This window comes from Hyla sarda, chromosome 9 (assembly GCF_029499605.1).
Source record: "Hyla sarda isolate aHylSar1 chromosome 9, aHylSar1.hap1, whole genome shotgun sequence".
Lineage (NCBI taxonomy): Eukaryota > Metazoa > Chordata > Amphibia > Anura > Hylidae > Hyla > Hyla sarda.
This window is the reverse complement of record NC_079197.1, coordinates 15,912,373-15,933,474: the sequence shown is the minus strand read 5'-3', so window position 1 is coordinate 15,933,474 and position 21,102 is coordinate 15,912,373. Positions and strand designations below refer to the sequence as shown.

The 21,102-nt window shown below is 44.2% G+C and overlaps 1 protein-coding gene across 5 annotated transcripts in view; it reads right to left on the bottom strand.

Moving 5' to 3' along the window:
- Positions 1-284: 284 nt before the first annotated feature.
- WNK3 (WNK lysine deficient protein kinase 3) overlaps positions 285-21,102 on the bottom strand; it is a 133,578-nt gene continuing 112,760 nt past the window's right edge. For 4 of the 5 annotated variants that reach the window (XM_056540434.1, XM_056540432.1, XM_056540437.1 and 1 more), the window contains 4 exons: positions 17,632-18,125; positions 7,956-8,167; positions 6,627-6,823; positions 4,104-5,971 (listed from right to left, as the gene is read on the bottom strand). In XM_056540434.1, coding sequence (XP_056396409.1) covers positions 5,684-5,971; positions 6,627-6,823; positions 7,956-8,167; positions 17,632-18,125 — 1,191 coding nt within the window. In that variant the 3' untranslated portion in view covers positions 4,104-5,683. Of the gene's footprint in view, positions 494-4,103; positions 5,972-6,626; positions 6,824-7,955; positions 8,168-17,631; positions 18,126-21,102 lie in introns of those variants that run through there. The other variant, XM_056540436.1, reaches the window with a different exon arrangement.

The following is a 21,102-nucleotide window of genomic DNA, read 5'->3' as shown; positions in this document are numbered from 1 at the left end:
GCGCCTCCAGTTGCTGGAAAACTACAACTACCAGAATGCCCGGACAGCCTTTGGCATGCTGGGAGTTGTAGTTTAGCAACAGCTGGAGAAACACTGTTATGGGGAATACAAGTGGTTACTAAATGTGGTGACAGGTCCTCTAAAGCAGTGTTCTCCAACCTGCGGACCTCCAGATGTTGCAAAACTACAACTCCCAGCATGCCCGGACAGCCAACGGCTGTCCGGGCATGCTGGGAGTTGTAGTTTTGCAACTGGAGGTCCGCAGGTTGAAGACCACTGCTCTAAAGAGAATTCCCAGTGAATATGGATCGTAGTGTTGTCTTCTACTATTAAAACTCACGTTCATTACTTGGGTCCTGAAAAAGCTGATAACTTTTGCTCCCATAAGTGTTGTATAGTTGGAAAATGTAGTGATTGCCATGTGTTAATCATTAGGCTTTTCACAGCTCCTGAATAGTCCAATATTGTGGTGAAGCAGGCAGATCTTTAGGAGCTGGAAGAAGAGGGGCATTAGAGATTTATTACTATATTTATTATATATATATATATATATATATAATAAATTGTTTTATTTAATATATATATATATATATATATATATAAATAATGTTTTATATTAATATATATATATTATATAATATATTTATATATATAAATAGTAAAAATTGTATCTATATTAAATTTATTAGAGAATATAATATATATCTCACAACCCAGATTTCCCAGGAACAAACAACCAAGAAGAGAGTTAGTAAGACGCCAGTGGATTAGGGACTGATGGTCTATGAGTTGTCAGCGTGCTGCACAACTACCTGCTGCGACTATTACAGCTCACAGAACAAAAACAACAAAAAGACAAAGCATGGATTACCTCTGCTCACTGTCCCCACGTCTGATGTGGGAATGCAATAAGTCTTTTTTGCACTTAGGAGAGGATGACATCGACTAGGTAAGTATGAGTCAAAGGAGCTGGAGAGAGATCTCGATACATTCCACAAAGCTACATTCACCTTAAGACAAACCGAAAGCCAATCAAAAAAAGAAAAAAAAAAGAAAAAAACAAGAAAAGCATATCCGTACAGGGGTCATCTGCGCTGGTATAACAGCAAAACCTCGGTCACTGCTACCAGCAAGATAATGCCTCACAGTAAACCAGGACGGGGTGCGGCAGAACATCGCTCCTGCACAATCCAGGCAGAGCATTGCAAATTTTTAAGAAAGCCGAGTTTTGCTATAACTACACCTCCAAGTCACAATATCCTGTGCTTCAGGAAGAGAAACAAAAACCCATTCACAGTTCAGTAAATGCTACAAGTCCAATAATATAATGACCCAGATCATTGACCCTCCTAGGCCTGCGACCATAGTGAATCAAAACGTGCGTGGAAGACGCTATATTGGTGAAAACTGCTTTATGGGAAATCAAAGTTACAAAAGACACAAGAGTCTTACTCACTCCCCACAATATAATAGACAGAAAAAAAAACAGCTGTACTATATACCAAACCATTCTTATTGGCTAAACCTGTCATAGGTAACAGACTGTTCTGTTTACAGGAAGGCCTAGATCTGTGTTTTGGAAACAATGTGTCTCCGGCTGTTTCACAACTACAACTCCCAGCATGCGGGCAGCCAAGGCATGCTGGGATGTATGGTTTCACAGCAGGTACAGAGCAACATGTTGGACACCACAGCTTTACACCATATTTAACACACTCTAAAGGGGTTCTCTGTTGAGAGAAAAAAAAAATCCTAATTTCAAATCTCCAGTTTTGTAAATGACTTCTATATAAAAATCTTAATTCTTCCAGTACTTAGCTGCTGTATGCTCCACAGGAAGTTGTGTAGTTCTTTCCAGTCTGACCACAGTGCTCTCTGCTGCCACCTCTGTCCATGTCAGGAATTTCCAAAGCAGGAGCAAATCCCCATAGAAAACCACAGTTCCTGACACGGACAGAGGTGTCAGCAGAGAGCACTGTGGTCAGACTGGAAAGAACACCACAACTTCCTCTGGAGCATACAGCAGCTGATAAGTACTGGAAGGGTCAAGATCTTTATATAGAAGTCATTGACAAATCTGTAAAACTTTCTGGCATCAGCTGATTTGAAAACTTTTGTTTTCCACCGGAGTACCCGAGGCATGACATTACTAACCCCCTAACTTACCTCCCCCAGCACCATATACATGCATCGCATGTTAACCATTTTGGACACAAAAACTCATTTACTCCAGGATCCAACTGTTTCAGATGTAAAGAATACATTACGTCAAACACACACACACACACCCCTTTAACAAGAGTATTATGGCACATTCACAAGTTGTCAGAGCTCCTAGATAGCAATATCACTGTCCACTAGACGGTGCATCCAAGGAGATTTAAAGCTGAACAGAGCATTTCAGATGGCAACCTCAAACAAAGAAATATATACAGTACAAAAGAAACCACTAGTGCCCACCCTGACAATACGCGGCTATCAATTTTCAGAGTCATCACGAGCAGCCATGACACTTCAAACACTAAGGTCGTCCAGTTCCACCTACATGGTCAAAAGGTAGACAGCATGGTATGTCCAAAACCTAAGGAATGCTTTACATTGGTATCACCACATTCTCTATGCAGTCAGCAGTGTCTGGACCAGTATTTCCCAACCAGGGTGCCTCCAGCTGTTGCAAAAACTACAACTTCCAGCATGCCCGGACAGCCGAAGGCTGTCCGGGCATGCTGGGGGTTGTAGTTTTGCAACAGCTGTAGGCACCCTGGTTGGGAAACACTGGTCTGGACACACGCAGGAGACCTGATAGTTTAGCTCTGGCCAGAATGTAGAGTAAAGAAACGTTTTAAAGGGTTTGTCCAAATGTAGCAAAAAAATAATATAATATATGTATATGTATATGTATATATATATATATATATGTATATATATATATATATATATATATATATATATGTTTTTTTTTTTTTTTTTTTTTAAAGCAGTAACTGTGGCACCCTAATCCAAGGGCTGTGTTAGTATTGTGACTAAGCTCTATCCACTTCAACGGGAGTGAACTGCAATACCAGACCAGCTCATGGACAAGTGGTGGTGCTGTTTCATGCTAAAACCCTATAAAATGAAAAAGAAAAAAAAATCACATTAAAATCAAACTTCAATCTTTAAAGCTAAATGCCATTTACTTTCTCCGGCCAGCAGTTATCCGACTACAGAAAGGCTTAAGATCAAATTCCTACTGGAGAAAAAAAAAAAAAGTCTTCAAGTTTTTCAAAGCGACTGATACATTTTCAGCTTTGGCCAAGGCTCCATTCACAAAGCAGTTTGTAGTAAGAAACACTTGTGTTGCATTTACTTAAGCAAATACCAAAGTATAAAAAGATCTACCCTCTAGGCCGTAGTCTGCACGTATTTGTATCTGGCTGCGACCCGGTGGCTATAGGTTCACTGTTTGAGTTTACGAGTTGCAGGAAGAGCAGAGAGGAAGGCAAGAGATAAGGGAAGAGCCTCTCTGATACAAACCATCAATGTGCAGCTCTCTTGTTTAGGATGGGCACTACAAAACGAGGTAGATAAAAACCAAACAAAATTATAAGCGCAAAAGTGTCGTTGAAATGATACATTCTACCAAGCTGTGTTCATTCACGCAGAGCATCAGAATCAGAAGACAATATAACTATGTACAGATAGAAACAAAACTAATGGAGAGCACTATCCTCGGGGATGTGGGGACTAACTGTCCAAACCTGGTTCTATGGCAAAAATATTTTCTGAGTTTTTGAAAAAAAAATAAAAAATAAAAAACCGAGGTTTAGGTGTAAAACAGTAATAAGTGTTGCTGTCATATTTATACCCACCTGGTACCTTATAAATGTACTAGCAGTAAAACTTTAAGAATGATGCAAGTTGCATGTGCACCCTTCAAAAGCTTATTTGGGATTGGGAAAAGGGTCCGATACACACCTTGACCCCCCCCCCCCCCCCCCCCCAAAAGGCACCACTCTGGTCTATAGGCGGTGTCTGGTATTGCAGTTCAGCCTTGACTGACTTGAATCACGAGGAGTGAGAATATTGCACACATGGACAAGAGAGTGGTACAGTTTTGGGGGGGGGGGGGGGGGGTTGGGGGGGAGCAGACCTTCATTTTTATAGGAGCCGTTTGTGTAAGGGTAAATTATATGCGAATTTTCATACATCAATTTCACCCCTATACACTGAAGAAATGAAGCTCAAGGGGGAAATGTGCAATAAATTTGAATGCTCTGGAAAAAGATCTGCATCGCAGGTCAAGTTCCATACAAAATATTTGTCAAGCATATGGATGCGATTTGTAGAAGTCAGCCATGTGCCAAGTACAGTATCCTGCACAAATCCACATGAGCTGCAGAGTTACAGTCCTGTGTGGACTCACCCTTTTCATTTGCTGCATAACGGGACCAGTTCAGCACCACTCACTGCTGTCATCTAAACTCAAGGGAAAACTAAAAAAAAGGGTATTTTTTTTTTTTATAGATTTACGATTCCCTTTTGCCTTACTTTCTTGATACGTCTTTAGACGATTTGTCTGCAACATTGTCAAACATCCTTCTCTTAAAGCCCTCCAAAAAAAGAAAAAAAACGAAATAAAAACAATAAAAACAGAAATAGGAAAAAAAAAATGTGTTCTAGTATAAAAATGTTTTTACAACGATCTCAACTTAAAATGCCCAAAGCCTATAGACTGAGTTCTAAGTACAGCAAAAGGCATATCATCAAATTCAAAGATGGCATAATGTACGATATCCCCCAAGGCACAGCAAGAGTCTGCAGGCAAAGCAGAAGCAGCAGTTGTGCGAAAGACAGAAGCTAGAAGGCCTCTATGTTATGAGAAGGTACTGGGGGGGGGGGGGGGGGAGCGGAGTGTTAAAATGCATGCAGGTGAAGCCATAGAAACACTGGACTCCAGAGCAAGGCTAAATTAGAAGAAAAGAAACCAAGCACCGCTGGCTCTGGAGCCAATAAAGCTCATCATCATTGTTGTCAAAGTACAGCAAAATTGTACGACTGCCTAGGTAGAAAGCATCCCAAAAAAACGCCACTTCTTGCACAATCACGCATATCAATTCACATTATTCTAGAGCTGGTGTAGGGAGCTTCTGCTTTAGGATATTTTAAAACTGAATCACTGGACAGAACTAAAATAACCAGAAGACAGATTTTTGGGGGAGTGTTCATCCTCCAAACAGACAAAGGGCGAAGAAACTGAAAAAGCCACAAGCGGATTATGTAGTAGAAAGGAGACATTGTTGTGCTGTGTAACCCTGTACAAAGGCTCTGGAGGTGATGGGGGAATATGACTCCTGTGAAATATTCCCCATACCTCTCACTCAGTACTTTGCTTGGCTGCAGTTTCTTGTGAAGGCAGAGACACATTCATTCACCTGTATGGCACCAGGAGTTCCTTCGAAGATAAGTAAAAAGTGAAATCACATTGCAGAATGACTATGTGTAGCAACTAGGGTACGTTCAAACCCAATTCACACAACACAGCACATAGGAAAAAAATCCCCAGTAAAGGGAAATAACAGCACACGCTTGTATCACAACCAAAGAGGTAAAACAACCAAAGAAACAGCGAGTGGATGTCCGATGTAGTCTGTACAGGAAGGCAGGGAAATCCCAGAGAAAAGTCAATAATTATTGAAATGGATCATTTGGGGGAGGATGGGATTGTAGAGGAGGGAAATGATTGCATTCCAATTCCAGGCTGGTATGCTGCAAGGTGCTGTGCGGGATGGCCTGACGTCTGATTAGACCACTGTACAGGGTAGCCACCACTGCCCATTGCATTGAGCTGGCAGGCGTGTGGCATTGGGTATGATTGAATGCCTCCGGATGCAAAATTTTGGAGTACAAGTGATTGAGAGATAGCAGCAGGACCAGTTCCATGAATCTGCGGGACCCAAGTCGATGGGAAGCCTGTCGTGACTGGTGAAGCCTAAGAATAAATAATAAAGATTAATCAGAAACAGCTTCTGCGCTTCAAGCTTTTCACTTTAAGAGGTCATCATGCCCCCAGCACAAAAATGTAAAACTGGCACCAAAGCTTTATTCCTCAGAGCCCATTAATAGAGAATTAATTTACTCTTTCAGTCTGTGTGTGCCTACATTCTGAGTGTGACGTGAAAGGAGCACTGAGTGACTGCTAGTCTCAAAAGATCAAGATGATGGGATTGCATTGATACCATCTGCATTGAATTTTGCACCACTTTGACAATGGGTGCAGGAGACCACCCAGTTGTCAATTTAATCATTTATTTGCCTATTGGCCAGTGCAAATAAACAGGACCAATAGTGTAGAACAAAGGCATATAGAAACAATGTTCTGGGAGGAGTGATAAAGGTATAGTGTGCAAATTTAAGTTAGGACACAACTGAGCCTCTTTAGATGGACTGTTTAACATAGACAAATGCTTTAATCTACTGCCCGTCTCTTTTCTGGTGACACCTCAACACTCAAGAAACACCCACCCAGCCAAACGCTTGCAGCAGCAATGACCTGCCATGTGTGGGGATGAAGACCAGGAAGCAGCGGGACCCAACAAAGTCAGTATGGAGCGAATGGGACTTTATTCTTTGGCTCCAGTCCTTACCTCATTAACCCGACTCCAACCATCATTGTCTGAGCGGTTCTGGTTGAGTTTGATCTGATTCAGGCTGGGTTTTTGTTGTAAGCTGTTTTCCTTTGCCCAGTCATCCACCAGTTTATGCAGATCATCAGTGAACAGGCTCTTCTTCTCAGAGACAGACTGCTGGCAGGCATCAGAGTTGCTCTCACTGCATTGCTGATCTGAATAAAGATCACAGAAGTATTACTTAGGATATGGTCACTGTAAATGGATAATTTGTCATCTTAATACTGAACTGTAGTTTGATCACATTGGGTAAAATAATTTCTGGACCAGACATCTTAGTGATGGCAAAGGACTGGATTGGATTTTGTCCTATGGGTTCCTAAGGGTAATGGGCCCATGTGTTCCCAATTTCCTTTACTAATGTAGCATTTTAAGACATGAAATGTCCCATATATGAAAGTAAAGTAAGCTGCTAAGCCGTGTTTTCACATTACTAAGTTACTAGGGCTTAAAATTACAGGTCCAAATACTGTACAGGTCCTTACAACAATACTTCCAAGCTGTACTCTGACCTTTTCAGTCTTGTCACAGACTAGATCTAAAATACCATCTGCATTTGTGTTAAGATCTAATAAATGGTGGCTGTTCTGTGTGTGTTTATATAACAATTCAAGCATTTAAATGTAAATATCAATTTAGATCAATCCATTCTTATAACAAAGCTATGGGACACCAGTATGCAGGAGCTATGTGTTACATGGCGACCTATAAGGTTCACGGCACCATTTTGCAATACAGTTCCCGTATCAGGTTTTTGATAAACGGATTCCTCAAAACCTGACTAAACGTTGTAGAAATTTTAATCCGTATACGGTTTGAAAAAGGATGTCCGATTGCATCAGTTTTTGAAGAAAAAAAAAAACTTATATGTTTTTAACTTTTCACTCTATTATGAAAAAAGTTTCACTTGTTTGATTGAAATTCCAAGAAAAAAAAATAAAAAAAAACATACGGATCTGTACGGTTCCCATTGACTCCCATGTTTTTTTAAAAAAGTATACGTTTCAATATGGTTTTTTCACCTGGACCAAAAACCGTGGTAGGCTTCAGTTTTGGGTATGGGTAAAAACAACTCAGAAAACCGTACAAGATGAAAAACGGACACAACTGGATGCATCTTTTGGCATAGGGTTTTCAGTAAGTCAATTTTGTACATTAATATAAATAATTTAATTTACTCATGTTTGCTTAAAAAAACAGTAAGAATGTCACAAAAATTCACACAATGTTCAAATAATTCATTCAAGGTTGTCTTCTAGTGAAGAATACTCACGAATGACAGCTTACCTGAATGTCCAATCCCATTATCCATGTGGCTTAGAGACTGTGGCCTACTTCGCTGCTTACTTTTAAGAGACCTGGGGCGACGTGGAGACATTTGTTGGGAAGAATTGTCAGAGAACTGTGCTTTGCTCTCCCTCAAAGTACGCAAGCGTGCATATACTTCTTGTAGTTCTCTGTTCTGCTGGGCTTGTAAGCTTACCACCTCCTGAATGTGCCTTTGGGATAAACAAGCAAACATAAGAATTGGTCCAGCATTTTAAAGAAATGCTAAAGATAAAAATAATATAGAAAAAATAAAAGGCATCTGCAATGCGCATTCCATTTAGAAAATAAAATATGACACTATGCGGGATCTGTTGTGTGGTGAACACCACCAGTGCCCTACTGACTCACATAGGGGCTGCCAGGATCTATTGTAGGGTCCTTTATTTTGAGAGGAACTGCAAAGGTCATTTAGAAAAAGGAGATTATTTTTGTACTCACCGTAAAATCTCTTTCTAGTAGCCTTCTTTGGGGGACACCTTACTCTTACCACTAGGAAGAAAAAAAGTTGGCTCCTCCCTGGCAGGATATACCCGCCCACTGGAAGTGAGGTAATCCGTTTTGTCACAAAGCAGTAGGAGAAGCCAACAAAAAAATGTCCGACGGACCCTAAAAAGGAATCCTGGATAAGAAAAAAAAAATCAATAACCGGAAAAGATAATCCAGACAAAAAAATAAATAAAATGAAGAAATGGGTGGGTGTGGTGTCCCCCAATGAAGGCCACAAGAAAGATTTTACGGCGAGTACAAAAAAAAATCTCCTATTCTCAGTCGCTCTTCATTGGGGGACACCTAACTGATGGGACATCCCAAAGCAGTCCCCTAGGGTGAACATAACCACTAGAGAAAGGGAAACAGTCATAGACCAAACCCACTCGTCCGTAAAGCCTGCGGATGAGACCCCAGGCCAGGGACAACAGAGGCCCAGAAACTGAGCAACTGAAAGATCCCCTGTCCATGGAAACGGACCAGGACACCAAAAGGAAGAGACCGTCCTTTGTCGATACACTAACCTACGGTCCATATAGGGAGACAAGAAAAACTCGACTAGGAAACCAGATGGGTCGGAACCTTCTCGGAAGGTGGTAGGAAAATCAACCCCAAGGAGCACAGAACCAGACAGAGGGCAAACTCGGCTGGGAACAAAAAAGAAAAAGGGCACAACAAGAGAACCCCATCCAGAGGAGACCGACGCCAGACAGAGCAGCGTACGCCTGAACAGAAGGTGATCACCGAAGCTGGAGACCAGAACCCCACTGGAAAAAAGAAAGACGGAGCCGGCTCTAGAGAGGTCTGGCCCATAAGATCGAAGACCCGAAAGTCTGGGGCCCAAAACCCCTGTCCCAGGGGCCAGTCACGGGCACCCAGAAGGCGAAGTTAGCATGATTGGTGTAATTATTTGACCTGAACGTCCTTCATCTCGGGACTACTTTAACCCCAAAGAAGGAGACTGAAGCAATAAGCCAAAAAAGTAAACTGAACGCCCTGAAAAAGGGGGCATCCTGGAAGCCGGAGCGAAAGACATGGGAACTGGGGGCTCCTGAGGCACCTGGAAGGCTGACACGGAAGGATAAATGGCCAAGAAGAAGAATGGTACAGAAGACCGCTCCACCAAGGATCGCGGAGAAACCTGGGCAGGATCACTACCCATGCCCAAGACCTCAACCATCACTAAGACACCAGAGTTGGACCCCAGCGGTCCGAGAAGACCAGAGCACTCCTAAGCTATGTCCGGTCAGGATGGGAATGGAGGGGAAAAAACAAAAAGGAACCCAGAGATTCCCAGGTACTGGGCACAGTAAGGCCACTCAAAAAGACTGAGGTGTCAGTGTCCCAACAGGCCCTCTGCCAGAACAGAGGTGCTCAATCATCGCAGGACTTCAGAACAAGATCCCAGGAAGGCCCGAGGCACACCACACCGAACAGAAGGGAGGTAGGAGTCTACACGAGCAGAGGACCCAGCGGGCGTATAGACATAGACACAAAGGAAACCACAGACATCCAAAAGTCTGGCAGAATGGAAGAAAGACTCAGCACCCAATGGTGTGTCAATACCATGCCCCTATCAGACCAACGTGGCACACTCAGAAAAGAAGAAAAGAGCGTGCAGCAGCAGCCATGAAAAAAATGTGGGCAGTCCAGGAGACGCCCACAGCCCAGCTCCTAATGGTGCTAGACACCAGGACAGCAGCCGCAGAGGCAAGAGATGAGGGTGCATGTGGGGCAGGAAACATACAGGCACAGAAGAGGGCTCCTGAAGCCATAGGCACACAGTGTGGAACTTCACAGTGAAGAAGACACCGGACTGCCGTCACGAGGCAGGAATGGGAAAGGAGACCCGGTGTATTAGAAAGCCATGCAGACACAGTCAGGCTAACTGGCAAGGGACCGTGGCCACCCCGGTCCCGCAGTCAGAACCACACACTTAAAATTGGCTACCAGCCTTAAGCCACAAGAGCGGCAGGCATGGGGCCTGGTAAAGTAGTGAACCCCAAGAACAAGCATGTGGCGAATTACAGAGGGCCCAAGAAACAACATGGGGAGACCCCCTCAGAACTACTTCTAGGCAGTGGTTACCTGAACTTCCACCACGCTATGGGAAGTGCATGGCAGTTAACCCGATGTAGCAGTAAACCACAGGAACAGCCATCCGGCTGAATGGAGGAGGATTCCTGACGCATATGAATCTCCTTCGAATCCCCCCCACAGACAGTGGGGCACAGGAGCGTTGCCAATCTTATGGCGACCTGAAGGAGTAGGAGACCCTGAAGACTAATGACTGGCAGCAGTCCTGTGCCTGCAGGAACCTTCGAACAGAGTCCGCACACCAACAGTGAGGTGCGGGGAGCCACAGAATGCAGGCGGCAGCCAAAAGATGGGAGACCGACAGCGGCAGAAACTGAGCAGACAACGGTCTGGCGCAATGAGTGCCTCCTCAGGTGCTGGTGATAAGGGGACACTGTGGAACAGAATGACTGAGCCCCTTTGACGCATGTGGAAGGGCAGTGAAGCCTAGAAACCATGAATAGCATATCCCCGACACCCTGGGAAATGGGGGAGGCTTAGGAGCCGTGGAAGGTATCCCCTTCGCCCTACCTAGGGTCCACAGGACACACCAGGTCACTCCACCGGACACCACGCACCAGCAGTTAGGTACCGGAACTTCAGCAGCAGATACTTCAGCCCTTGGAGAAGTTGACAGACGGCAGAGAAAATCATGCAGACCACTCTCTGGCTTACTGTTATGGGTACATGTAGAAAACCGGGCACTCCAGCGGTCACCTCGCACTAGCAGTGGGGAACCGGAACTTTAGCCGCAGATATTTCAGCCCTTGAAGTTTGCAGGCGGCAGCGAAAACCATGCAGAGCACTGTCTGACTTACTGGTATGGGTCCATGTAGACAACAGGGCACTCCAGTGGTCACCTCACACTAATAGTGGGGTACCGAAATCCAGCCGCGGAGGCGGCAGTGGATAGATGAGTGACAGGTGAGACTCCTGTCTGGCCTAATGAGAGCAGGTGCAATCCATGGCCACGCAGGGACACTTTCACAAAGAACTTTCCCTCGACGAGGGGATCCGGGACAGCAGCTGTGGATGTGGCAGCCTGTAGAGGAGGGAATTAAGTCTGCACGTCAAAACACACCAGCGAACAAGGCAACCATGTCATGACAACGGGTGGTAGAGGAGAAACAGTCCTGACTGTAACCCCGGTATCTTCCAAATGGATAATTAATCATGTCATCCATGCAATGTCATATCAGGTCCAGGGAGCCCCAGTTTACTGTCCCAGAAAAAAAGAGCCATATAGTGTCAAAGCATGGGGCAACGGAAGCAAGTTTCGAAATCGGCCCCAGTTGTCAAAAAATCCATTTAATATACGGTCCCTAGATAGGGAACGTATCGAGGAGAAAACTCAGAAGAAACAGACAGTACACTTGACATAATACAGGCTAAGGCTGTAAATTGTGTGTCTGTAGAGTTCACAAAGATGCATGGAAAAGAAGGCCCAATTGAATTGTTCCACTAGAGGGCCCCCCCCAACCACCATTAAATGACCTGAGAGACCAGCAGCAGAGTGTGTGTGTGTATGTATATTTGGGCACCCCAGGTAAAAATGTGTATTAATGTGCATAAAGAAGCCAAGGAAAGATGGAAAAATCTCCCAAAGGAATCAAATTACAGATTAGACATTCTTATAATATGTCAACAAAAGTTAGATTTTATTTCCTTCATTTACACTTTCAAAAAAGAAAACAAAAAAATCGTGTCTGCAAAGGTTTTGGCACCCTGCAGAATTAATATCTTGTACTGCGACCTTTGGCAAGTATCACAGCTTGTAAACGCTTTTTGTAGCCAGCCAAGAGAGTCTTTCAATTCTTGTTTGAGGTATCTTTACCCATTCTTCCTTACAAAAGTCTTCCAGTTCTTTGAGATTTCTGGGCTGTCTGTCACGCACTGCTCTTTTAAGGTCTATCCATAGATTTTCAATTATGTTGAGGTCAGGAGATTGTGAAGGCCATGGCAAAACCTTCAGTTTACGCCTCTTGATGAAATCCCCGGTGGATTTCGAGGTGTGTTTAGGATCATTATCCATTTGTAGAAGCCATCCTCTCTTTAACTTCAGCTTTTTCACAGATGGCATCAAGTTAGCATCCAAAATTTGCTGAAATTTTATTGAATCCATTTTTCCTTCTACTCGTGAGATGTTCCCTGTGCCACTGGATGCAATACAACCCCAACACATGATTGATCCACCCCCATGCTTAACAGTTGGACAGAAGTTCTTTTCATTAAATTCTGTTCCCCTTCTCCAAATTTACCTCATTCTGGACAAAAAGTTAAATTTTAACATCATCCGTCCACAGAACTTGTTTCCAAAATGCATCAGGCTTGTCTATATGTTCATTTGCAAAGTTCAAACACTGATTTTTGTGGTGAGGACGTAGACAAGGTTTTCTTCTGATGACTCTTCCATGAAGACCATATTTGTACAAGTATCTCTTTATAGTGGAATAGTGTACCACAACTCCAGTGTCTGCCAGATTTTTCTGGAGGGATTGTGCAGTCAAACGTGGGTTTTGATTTGTTTTTCTCACAATCCTGCAAGCTGTTATGTCTGATATTTTTCTTGGTCTTTCAGATCTTGCTTTAACTTCCACTGTTCTTGATGACTGCCATTTCTTAATTACATTCCGAACAGAGGGCAAAGTCAGATTAGTCTGGGCATTTAAAACCTTTGAGATTGACATCACCTGGTCTTCCCAGATGATGACTGAGAACAATCCATGACACTGGCAGGTCTCAGCTTTGCAAAGGGGGCAGTGTATGCTATAAATTCTGCAGGGTGCCAAAACTTTTGCAGACGCCATTTTTTTGTTCTCTTATTTTGAAAGTGTAAATGATGGAAATAAAATCTAACTTTTGTTGACATATAATAAGAATGTCTAATGTGTAATTGGATGCCTTTTGGAGATTCTTCCATCTTTCCTTGGCTTCTTTATGCACATTAATACACATTTTTACCTGGGGTGCCCAAACTTTTGATCCCCGGTGTAGGTGTAGGGGTGTGTGTATATATATCTATATATATCTATACATATCTATACATATCTATACATATCTATACATATCTATCTCTATCTATCTATCTATCTATCTCTATCTATCTATCTATCTATCTATCTATCTCTATCTATCTATCTCTATCTATCTATCTCTATCTATCTATCTCTATCTATCTATCTCTATCTATCTATCTCTATCTATCTATCTCTATCTATCTATCTCTATCTATCTATCTCTATCTATCTATCTCTATCTATCTATCTCTATCTATCTATCTCTATCTATCTATCTCTATCTATCTATCTCTATCTATCTATCTCTATCTATCTATCTCTATCTCTATCTCTATCTCTATATCTATCTCTATATCTATCTCTATATCTATCTCTATCTATCTATATATATATAGCAAAATCATCGGTAGTTGCAGTATCTTGTAATACCTTTTTTATTGGACTAACAAGATTTTGTAGAGACAAGCTTTCGGGATTCCTCCCTTTATCAAGTCATAAGCATTTCTGAGCTCACAAGGAGAAAACACAGGTTCTATCTCACAAAATATGCAGGGGTTAAAACAACATTAGTGGAGAATGGACATTAAGTTGGGCCATAAATTGTATAGCAATAGGACGATAGATACAGATAAGGATGAGGAGGGGGGGGGGGGGGGGGCTGGAGAGCAGAGGTGAGAATAGTGGTTATGCTGGACAGACAATTTTACTATAGAGCCATAGACTGAAGATAAGACTAGACAGGAGTGTGATGGTGTTAGAGCAGGGAGAGGGTAGAGAGTTTAGCAAAGGTTATAGGAAATTTTGATAATGGGATAAGAAGCTTAAATCCACATTAAGTCCTCTGTTCTTGGAGTCATAAAGAACTATCATTTTGGCTTCAAATGTCTTTCTTTCCTGGGTGTTCTTGAAGTTTCCTTTCAGGATCTTGATTTTGAGGTCCTGTAGGGAGTGACCTGTTTGAGTGAAGTGATGTCCAACTGGGGTGCAATAGTCCTTTTCTCTATGGTTGTTGATGGACGATCTGTGGAGGTTCATCCTTCTATTGAGTGGCTGACTGGTCTCACCAATGTAACATCCCAGGTCACACTTGGTGCATTGTATCATGTAGACTACATTCTCTGTGGTGCATGAGTATTGTCCCTTGATGCTGTATGTCTTGTTGTTGTGGGAGGCCTCAGAATTTGTGCAGATGTGTTGACAGAGTTTACAGCGCGGTTTGGCGCAGGGTTTGGTCCCATTGTCTGTATCTGATGTGTCTGTGGGTAGTTTCCTATTGACCAGCTTTTGTTTTAAGTTGGGTGGTTGTCTGAAGGCCAAGATGGGTGGTTCAGGAAAGATTTGCTTTAACACCTCATCTTCTGCTAGTATTGGCTGCAGGTCCTTGATGATTTTGCGTATTTCCTCAAGGGTGGGATTGTATGTGGCTACCAGTGGTATGCGTGATGAGGTTTGATAGTTCTTTATGACTCCAAGAACAGAGGACTTAATGTGGATTTAAGCTTCTTATCCCATTATCAAAATTTCCTATAACCTTTGCTAAACTCTCTACCCTCTCCCTGCTCTAACACCATCACACCCCTGTCTAGTCTTATCTTCAGTCTATGGCTCTATAGTAAAATTGTCTGTCCAGCGTAACCACTATTCTCACCTCTGCTCTCCAGCTCCCCCCCTCCCTCCTCATCCTTATCTGTATCTATCGTCCTATTGCTATACAATTTATGGCCCAACTTAATGTCCATTCTCCACTAATGTTGTTTTAACCCCTGCATATTTTGTGAGATAGAACCAGTGTTTTCTCCTTGTGAGCTCAGAAATGCTTATGACTTGATAAAGGGAGGAATCCTGAAAGCTTGTCTCTACAAAATCTTGTTAGTCCAATAAAAAAGGTATTACAAGATACTGCAACTACCGATGATTTTGCTTTTTGCATCACTGGACTAATAGGGCTACTCCTAACTAATCTATATATAGATAGATGGATAGATAGATAGATAGGATAGATATAGATATATATTTTTTTAATTCACACCATAAAGTAAGTACGGGGTATAAGGCACCTTGCGCTAAAAATCACTTGATGATCCCCAAGGTAGAATGGGCTAGGAAGCCCAGACAATGTCCCTAATGCAGGAATATTCATGCTGCGGCCTTGAGTGGCGAAGTATGGATCAGCGCGCTTAGAAGCACCTGCTAAGAAGTGCACAACTCCGAGGCCAGGGGACAAGAGCAGACCAAACCCAGGGTAACGGAGAGCCGCCAACCCAAGCAAGGAAGGAGCGGCGGTGCTAAATGCCGGTGGAGGGGCAGTGCTAAATCCCAGTGGAGGGACAGAGCTATATGCCAGTGGAGGCACCCACTATAGATCTGCGGGTAAGCCCTACGGTTACAGGCATAATGTGTGTGACGCGTGAACCGGGAGAGGTGGTGGCCTCCTGGTCCGCGCTCTAAGGGGGAGAAGAAGGGCGGAGTCACGTCCCACCATATCCCTTGAAAAATGGAGAGGAGGCCCAGTCTGGCCTCCTGGGGCGCGCTAGCTCAGGGCAAAAGGAAGGGCGGACCAGTGCTGCCAGGGCCATGGGCTCCCGCCGGCTGAGCCCTCTGTGCGCTGCAGACCCCCCAGTAGGGAAACACAACCCATCCAACCCACCCCCCCCCCCCCAAGGGAACCCCCAACATAATATCCCAATAAAGGACAGAGTCCCACTGTAAGAGAAAGGGAGGGGGGGGGGGGATATACTCACCTCAAGCACTGCGGAATCTGTAGGCGCTATATAAATAAATAAATAAGATGTCTTCAGACAGCTTTTAAGTCACCTGCATCACATGCTGCGACAGACAGGACGAGCAGGGAAGATAGGGGGACCCGGACCCTAGGTGCAACCCCAGCCGCTGGCTGTTGGCGGGAAGGGTTTAACTGTGCATTCCTTAATGCCCCGTGTGCCCCTTAGCCGCATATGGTGGAACAGGTAGCGCCATGCTCCTGAACTCCCACTTGAAAAAAGGAAGCAAAAGGGAGTAAAGAACCTAACTAAACAGTCCTTACTAGAAAATAATAATAATAAAAATAAAAAAAAAGACCAGGTCTGGAGAGCTCCCAGACCAGTGTTTTGCCTCCTGCTGTCACTAGCTAAAACTGATTACCTCACTTCCAGTGGGCGGGAATATCCTGCCAGGGAGGAGCAGACTTTTCTTCCTAAAGTCAGCACCTCCTAGTGGCAAGAGCACATACCCATCAGTTAGGTGTCCCCCAATGAAAAGCGACCGAGAAAAATCCCTCATCTCCCCTTTCTTCTTTGATCCTTCTGGTCTTATATCAAAACAGGGAAATTCAAAAGAAGTTATTCTAGGTCTCTGAGAACATTTACCTCTCTCTTCCTTACATTTTTTGTGTAAAGGTGTTCATACACATTATACTAAAGTCAGCGAGTATGGTCGACTATCTTAGGGGTAGGGCGGCCTCCAGACTTTCCATTGATTTTACATGTCATTGAAGAGAAGGTTCAGGCATGATGGATTTTCACCACCCAAACCATATAGTTCTGGGAGAAATAAGCTTTTGCCAGAGCTCAAGTTTATTCCACATCTCCCCATGGAAGATGAATGTTGAGCAGTGCTGAATATTCATGTGTATAAAGGAGGTTGGAGAACTGTCAGATCTTCCAAACTCCTCCTACAGAGGAAGTTATGAAAATGTATGGCCACCTAAAGACGAATGGAGATGGAGCATTTGCTTATTGTTCTGTTTAAAAGTGAAGACAATGAATGGTAAGCTCTACCATGATCAATAAACACTGTCCTCTCTGCCCCACAGAAATGGAAGAGATCAGAAGTACCATGTTTTCATAATTTCAAAAAAATTGTTGATATTGTTGATAACAGGTTGATATACACTATAGAAAGGTTATGTCCCTTCTACATGTATTTTTAGGTTTAGAGTTCCTTTCTGTTTAGCATATACTTTACCTGACAGAATGATCTCTGCCTTTTGTGTATTTTAGTGCATGCATTATATATTTCATTTATTCATATATTCATACATAACCGTGTACACTCACTTTTCACGAAGTTTCTGAAGTTCCACCTTTAAATCCTCATCCTCCAATTCTGATTCATCATCGCTACTCATGGGAGAAGATGGAGAATAGAGAAGGGAGTTCTGTTTTTGCATGTAGGCCTTTTCACCAACGCAGTTCTCCAAAGCCTCATGTGGTTTAAAATTCTGGGCTCTACCATGGGCTGTAGACATTTCAGAGTCACTACTAGGCTGCTTTGTAAAACTGCTTTGTTTCTTGATATCTTTCATCCACACTGCTGAATTAGATGGAGCACTGCTGCCTGTGGCAGAGGTTTCCTCGAGCTCCCGATCAGGGGTAAGGGAAGATGCATCTGTCTCACATGTTGTGCTGGCAGACTGGGGAGTCTCCTCAGCTTTGGTGACAGCAGACTCTGTCTCATCTGCAGAAATGGCCTTTTCTGACTGCAAGGATGTTGAAGGAATAGTGGGGGATTCAGCAGCAACGGTCTGCTCTTGTTGTGGAACTGTGACAACCTGCAAATAATGAACAAAAAGGATAAAGATACCAAGGGTCATTAAGAAGGTTTCAGGTGAAAACAAAGAGAAAAAGTAAAAACCCCTTAGTCCTTTTTAGCTAAAGAATTTAATGCTTCTAATGTTTCACCTGAAACCAGTACTAGGGATCGACAGATATCTTTTTTTAGGGCCGATACCGATAATCACCTTTCCAGCCGATAACTTATACCGGTATAAGTTATCGGCTATTTCAAACTCTCCCCCCCCCCCCCCGCCGCCGCCCACTTCTCTCCCCCTGCCTGTCCTGGGGTCCTGAGTCTACCCAACACAGTTATCCCATCGCCGCCCCCCCCCCATCCTCTGCCCGCATACTGCTGCCACACCCCCATCCTCTGCCCACATACCACCGCCGCCCCATCGCCTCCCCCATCCCCAGTGTTATAATTACCTGTTCCTGGGGTCCGCGATCCTTCTGGCTCCGTCGGCGGCAGGCGCACCGACGGGGACGTCGCGTTGGGGACGTCACTCGTCATTACGCAGCGCACAGCAACAGCGCAGGAGCCAGAAGGATCGCTGACCCCCAGGAACATGTAATTATAACACCTGGGATGGTATGTGGCAGCGGCATGTGGCCAGAGGATGGGGGGAGGTGATGGAGCAGCGGTGGCGGTATGTGGGCAGAGGAAGGGGGAGGCAATGCGGCAGCTGCGGTGACTGTCGTCTATGGCCGGGGGGGGCATTATCGGCATATCGGCAAGGTAATTGCCGATACAGGTAATGTCCAAAATCGTGATTATCGGTCGATCACTAACCAGTACCCTCTCTAAATTTTATTATGGAAAGGGTTAACACTATAGGAGTTCTGCATTGATCCATTAAATCTGCACTCTATTGGTAGAGCTTGCCACAGACATGCCCTATCAATAGGAGCAGATCAGAAGTCACGGTGGCTCAGGTAATCACTCCAGCTGCTGGGGCAATTGATCTCCTAGCTGCAATAGCGCAGTGGCCAGGATATCCAACCAACTGCAGCACCAATTACTTTAATATGCATTTAAATGCCGCTGCCAACTTTGACAGCGGCATCTAAAGTGTTAATAGCAGCACTCACGGCAAACATCACATGGAGACTATTAGCGGCAGCCCTCAGCTACTGAAATAAGCTACGGGTTGCCGGGTATGCAGCTGGGCCAAGTCAGGAGCCTGTTCCATACACCCTTAGCGGCACCGTGGCAGATTAGAAGTGTCATGAGTCACGAAGGAGTTAACTAAGATTATTAATGCCTTCCTGACACATGACTGACATGTAGGTAATTTTTTATTTTTTTTCCAATTAAGCCTTCATATAGATGGTAAAAATAACGTGCACCAATGAAAAGTACAACTTGTCCCACAAAAAATAAAAATAACATGAGCCCAAAAATAGAAAAAAAAAAACCTTCTAGTTGGTGCACAAATGATGCCATCTTATGTAAAGCCAACCCCAAAATGCTTTAATAAGTAGCTTTTTATGCTTACCGTAAAATCTTTCTAGGAGGATCCATTGGGGGACATAGACCATGGGTATATGCTGCTGCCACTAGGAGGCTTGACATTAGGCAGCAAGAAAAGTCGGCCCCTCCCAGCAGGGTATACCCACCCACAGGCACCTGAGCTAATCAGTTTAGTCCCAGAGCAGTAAGAGAGTACAGGCAAGAAAAAAAACAAACAGTAACTGTCCGAGGAAACCACAGAATAAAAATTTACTGAGAACACCTTCGGACAGGTAACCAAACCAGGAACACCAGTGGGTGCTGTGTCCCCCCAACGGATCCTCCGAGAAAGATTTTACGGTAAGCATAAAAATCTACTTTTCGCAATCGGCTCCATTGGGGGACACAGACCGTGGGACATACAAAAGCAGTCCCCGGGGTGGGTAAAAGATTTTCAACTTAGATGGATGGCTGGACCACAGCCACCTGCAACACCTTGCGACCCAGACTAGCATCAGCAGGTGCAAAGGTATGTATCTAGTAGATTTTCGTAAAAGTGTGTAAAGACGACCAGATGGCCGCCTTACAAATTTGCAAGGCTGATGCCCTGTTGCAGAAAGCCAAGGAGGCTCTGACAGAACGAGTGCAATGAGCTGAGACCCTGAAAGGAGGAGTCTTCCCCTTTCAGCGGTAAGCTTCCAAAATGGCAGAACAGATCCACCATGAAATGGTTGCCTTCGAAGCAGGAAGCCCCTTACGATGACCCTCCATAAGCACAAAGAGTCACAACATTAAGCCCATGGAGCAAATGTTCCCTGGGATGAGACTGAGCAGGACAAAAAGACGGAAGGACGATGTCCGCATTTAGGTGAAAGGTGGCTACCACCTTAGGTAAAAAGGACGGAACCGGACGAAAAACAACGTTGTCCTGGTGTAAGACCAGGTAGGGAGAAAGGCAGGAGAGGGCTGCCAGCTCCAAAACCCTCCTAATGGAAGTGACCGCATGAGCCGCACCTTGTAGAAATGTCCAGATGTGAGGATCGGATGCCAGGGGACGCTGAAAGAATGGAGAGAGACAAAACTTATAAAAGTCCCATAAAAGGAACTAAGAGCAAAACATTTGTCCAGCCCCAACTGTAAAAAGGAAAGAAGTCGTATGAGAGAGAATGTAACTGGAGAAAAGGAGTGAGATTCACACCAATGAAAATAAGACCGCCAAGTACGGTGGTAAATTTTTGCAGAGGACTGCTTGCGTGCCCTGATCATAGTGTGAACTACTTGGGGAGAGAACCGCCTGGCTTTCAGAACCGTGGTCTCAACCGACACGCCATAAAATGCAGCGACTGTAAATTGGGGTGGCAATGGGGACCCTGAGAGAGCAGGTCGGGACAAACAGAGGCGCAGTGGCACGTCGTCCACTAGACGAACCACATCGGCGTACCATGCCCACCTGCGCCAGTTCGGAGCCAGGAGAATGGTGGGAACGCCCTCCGCTTGAGCTTCCTCAGGACCCTGGGAAGGAA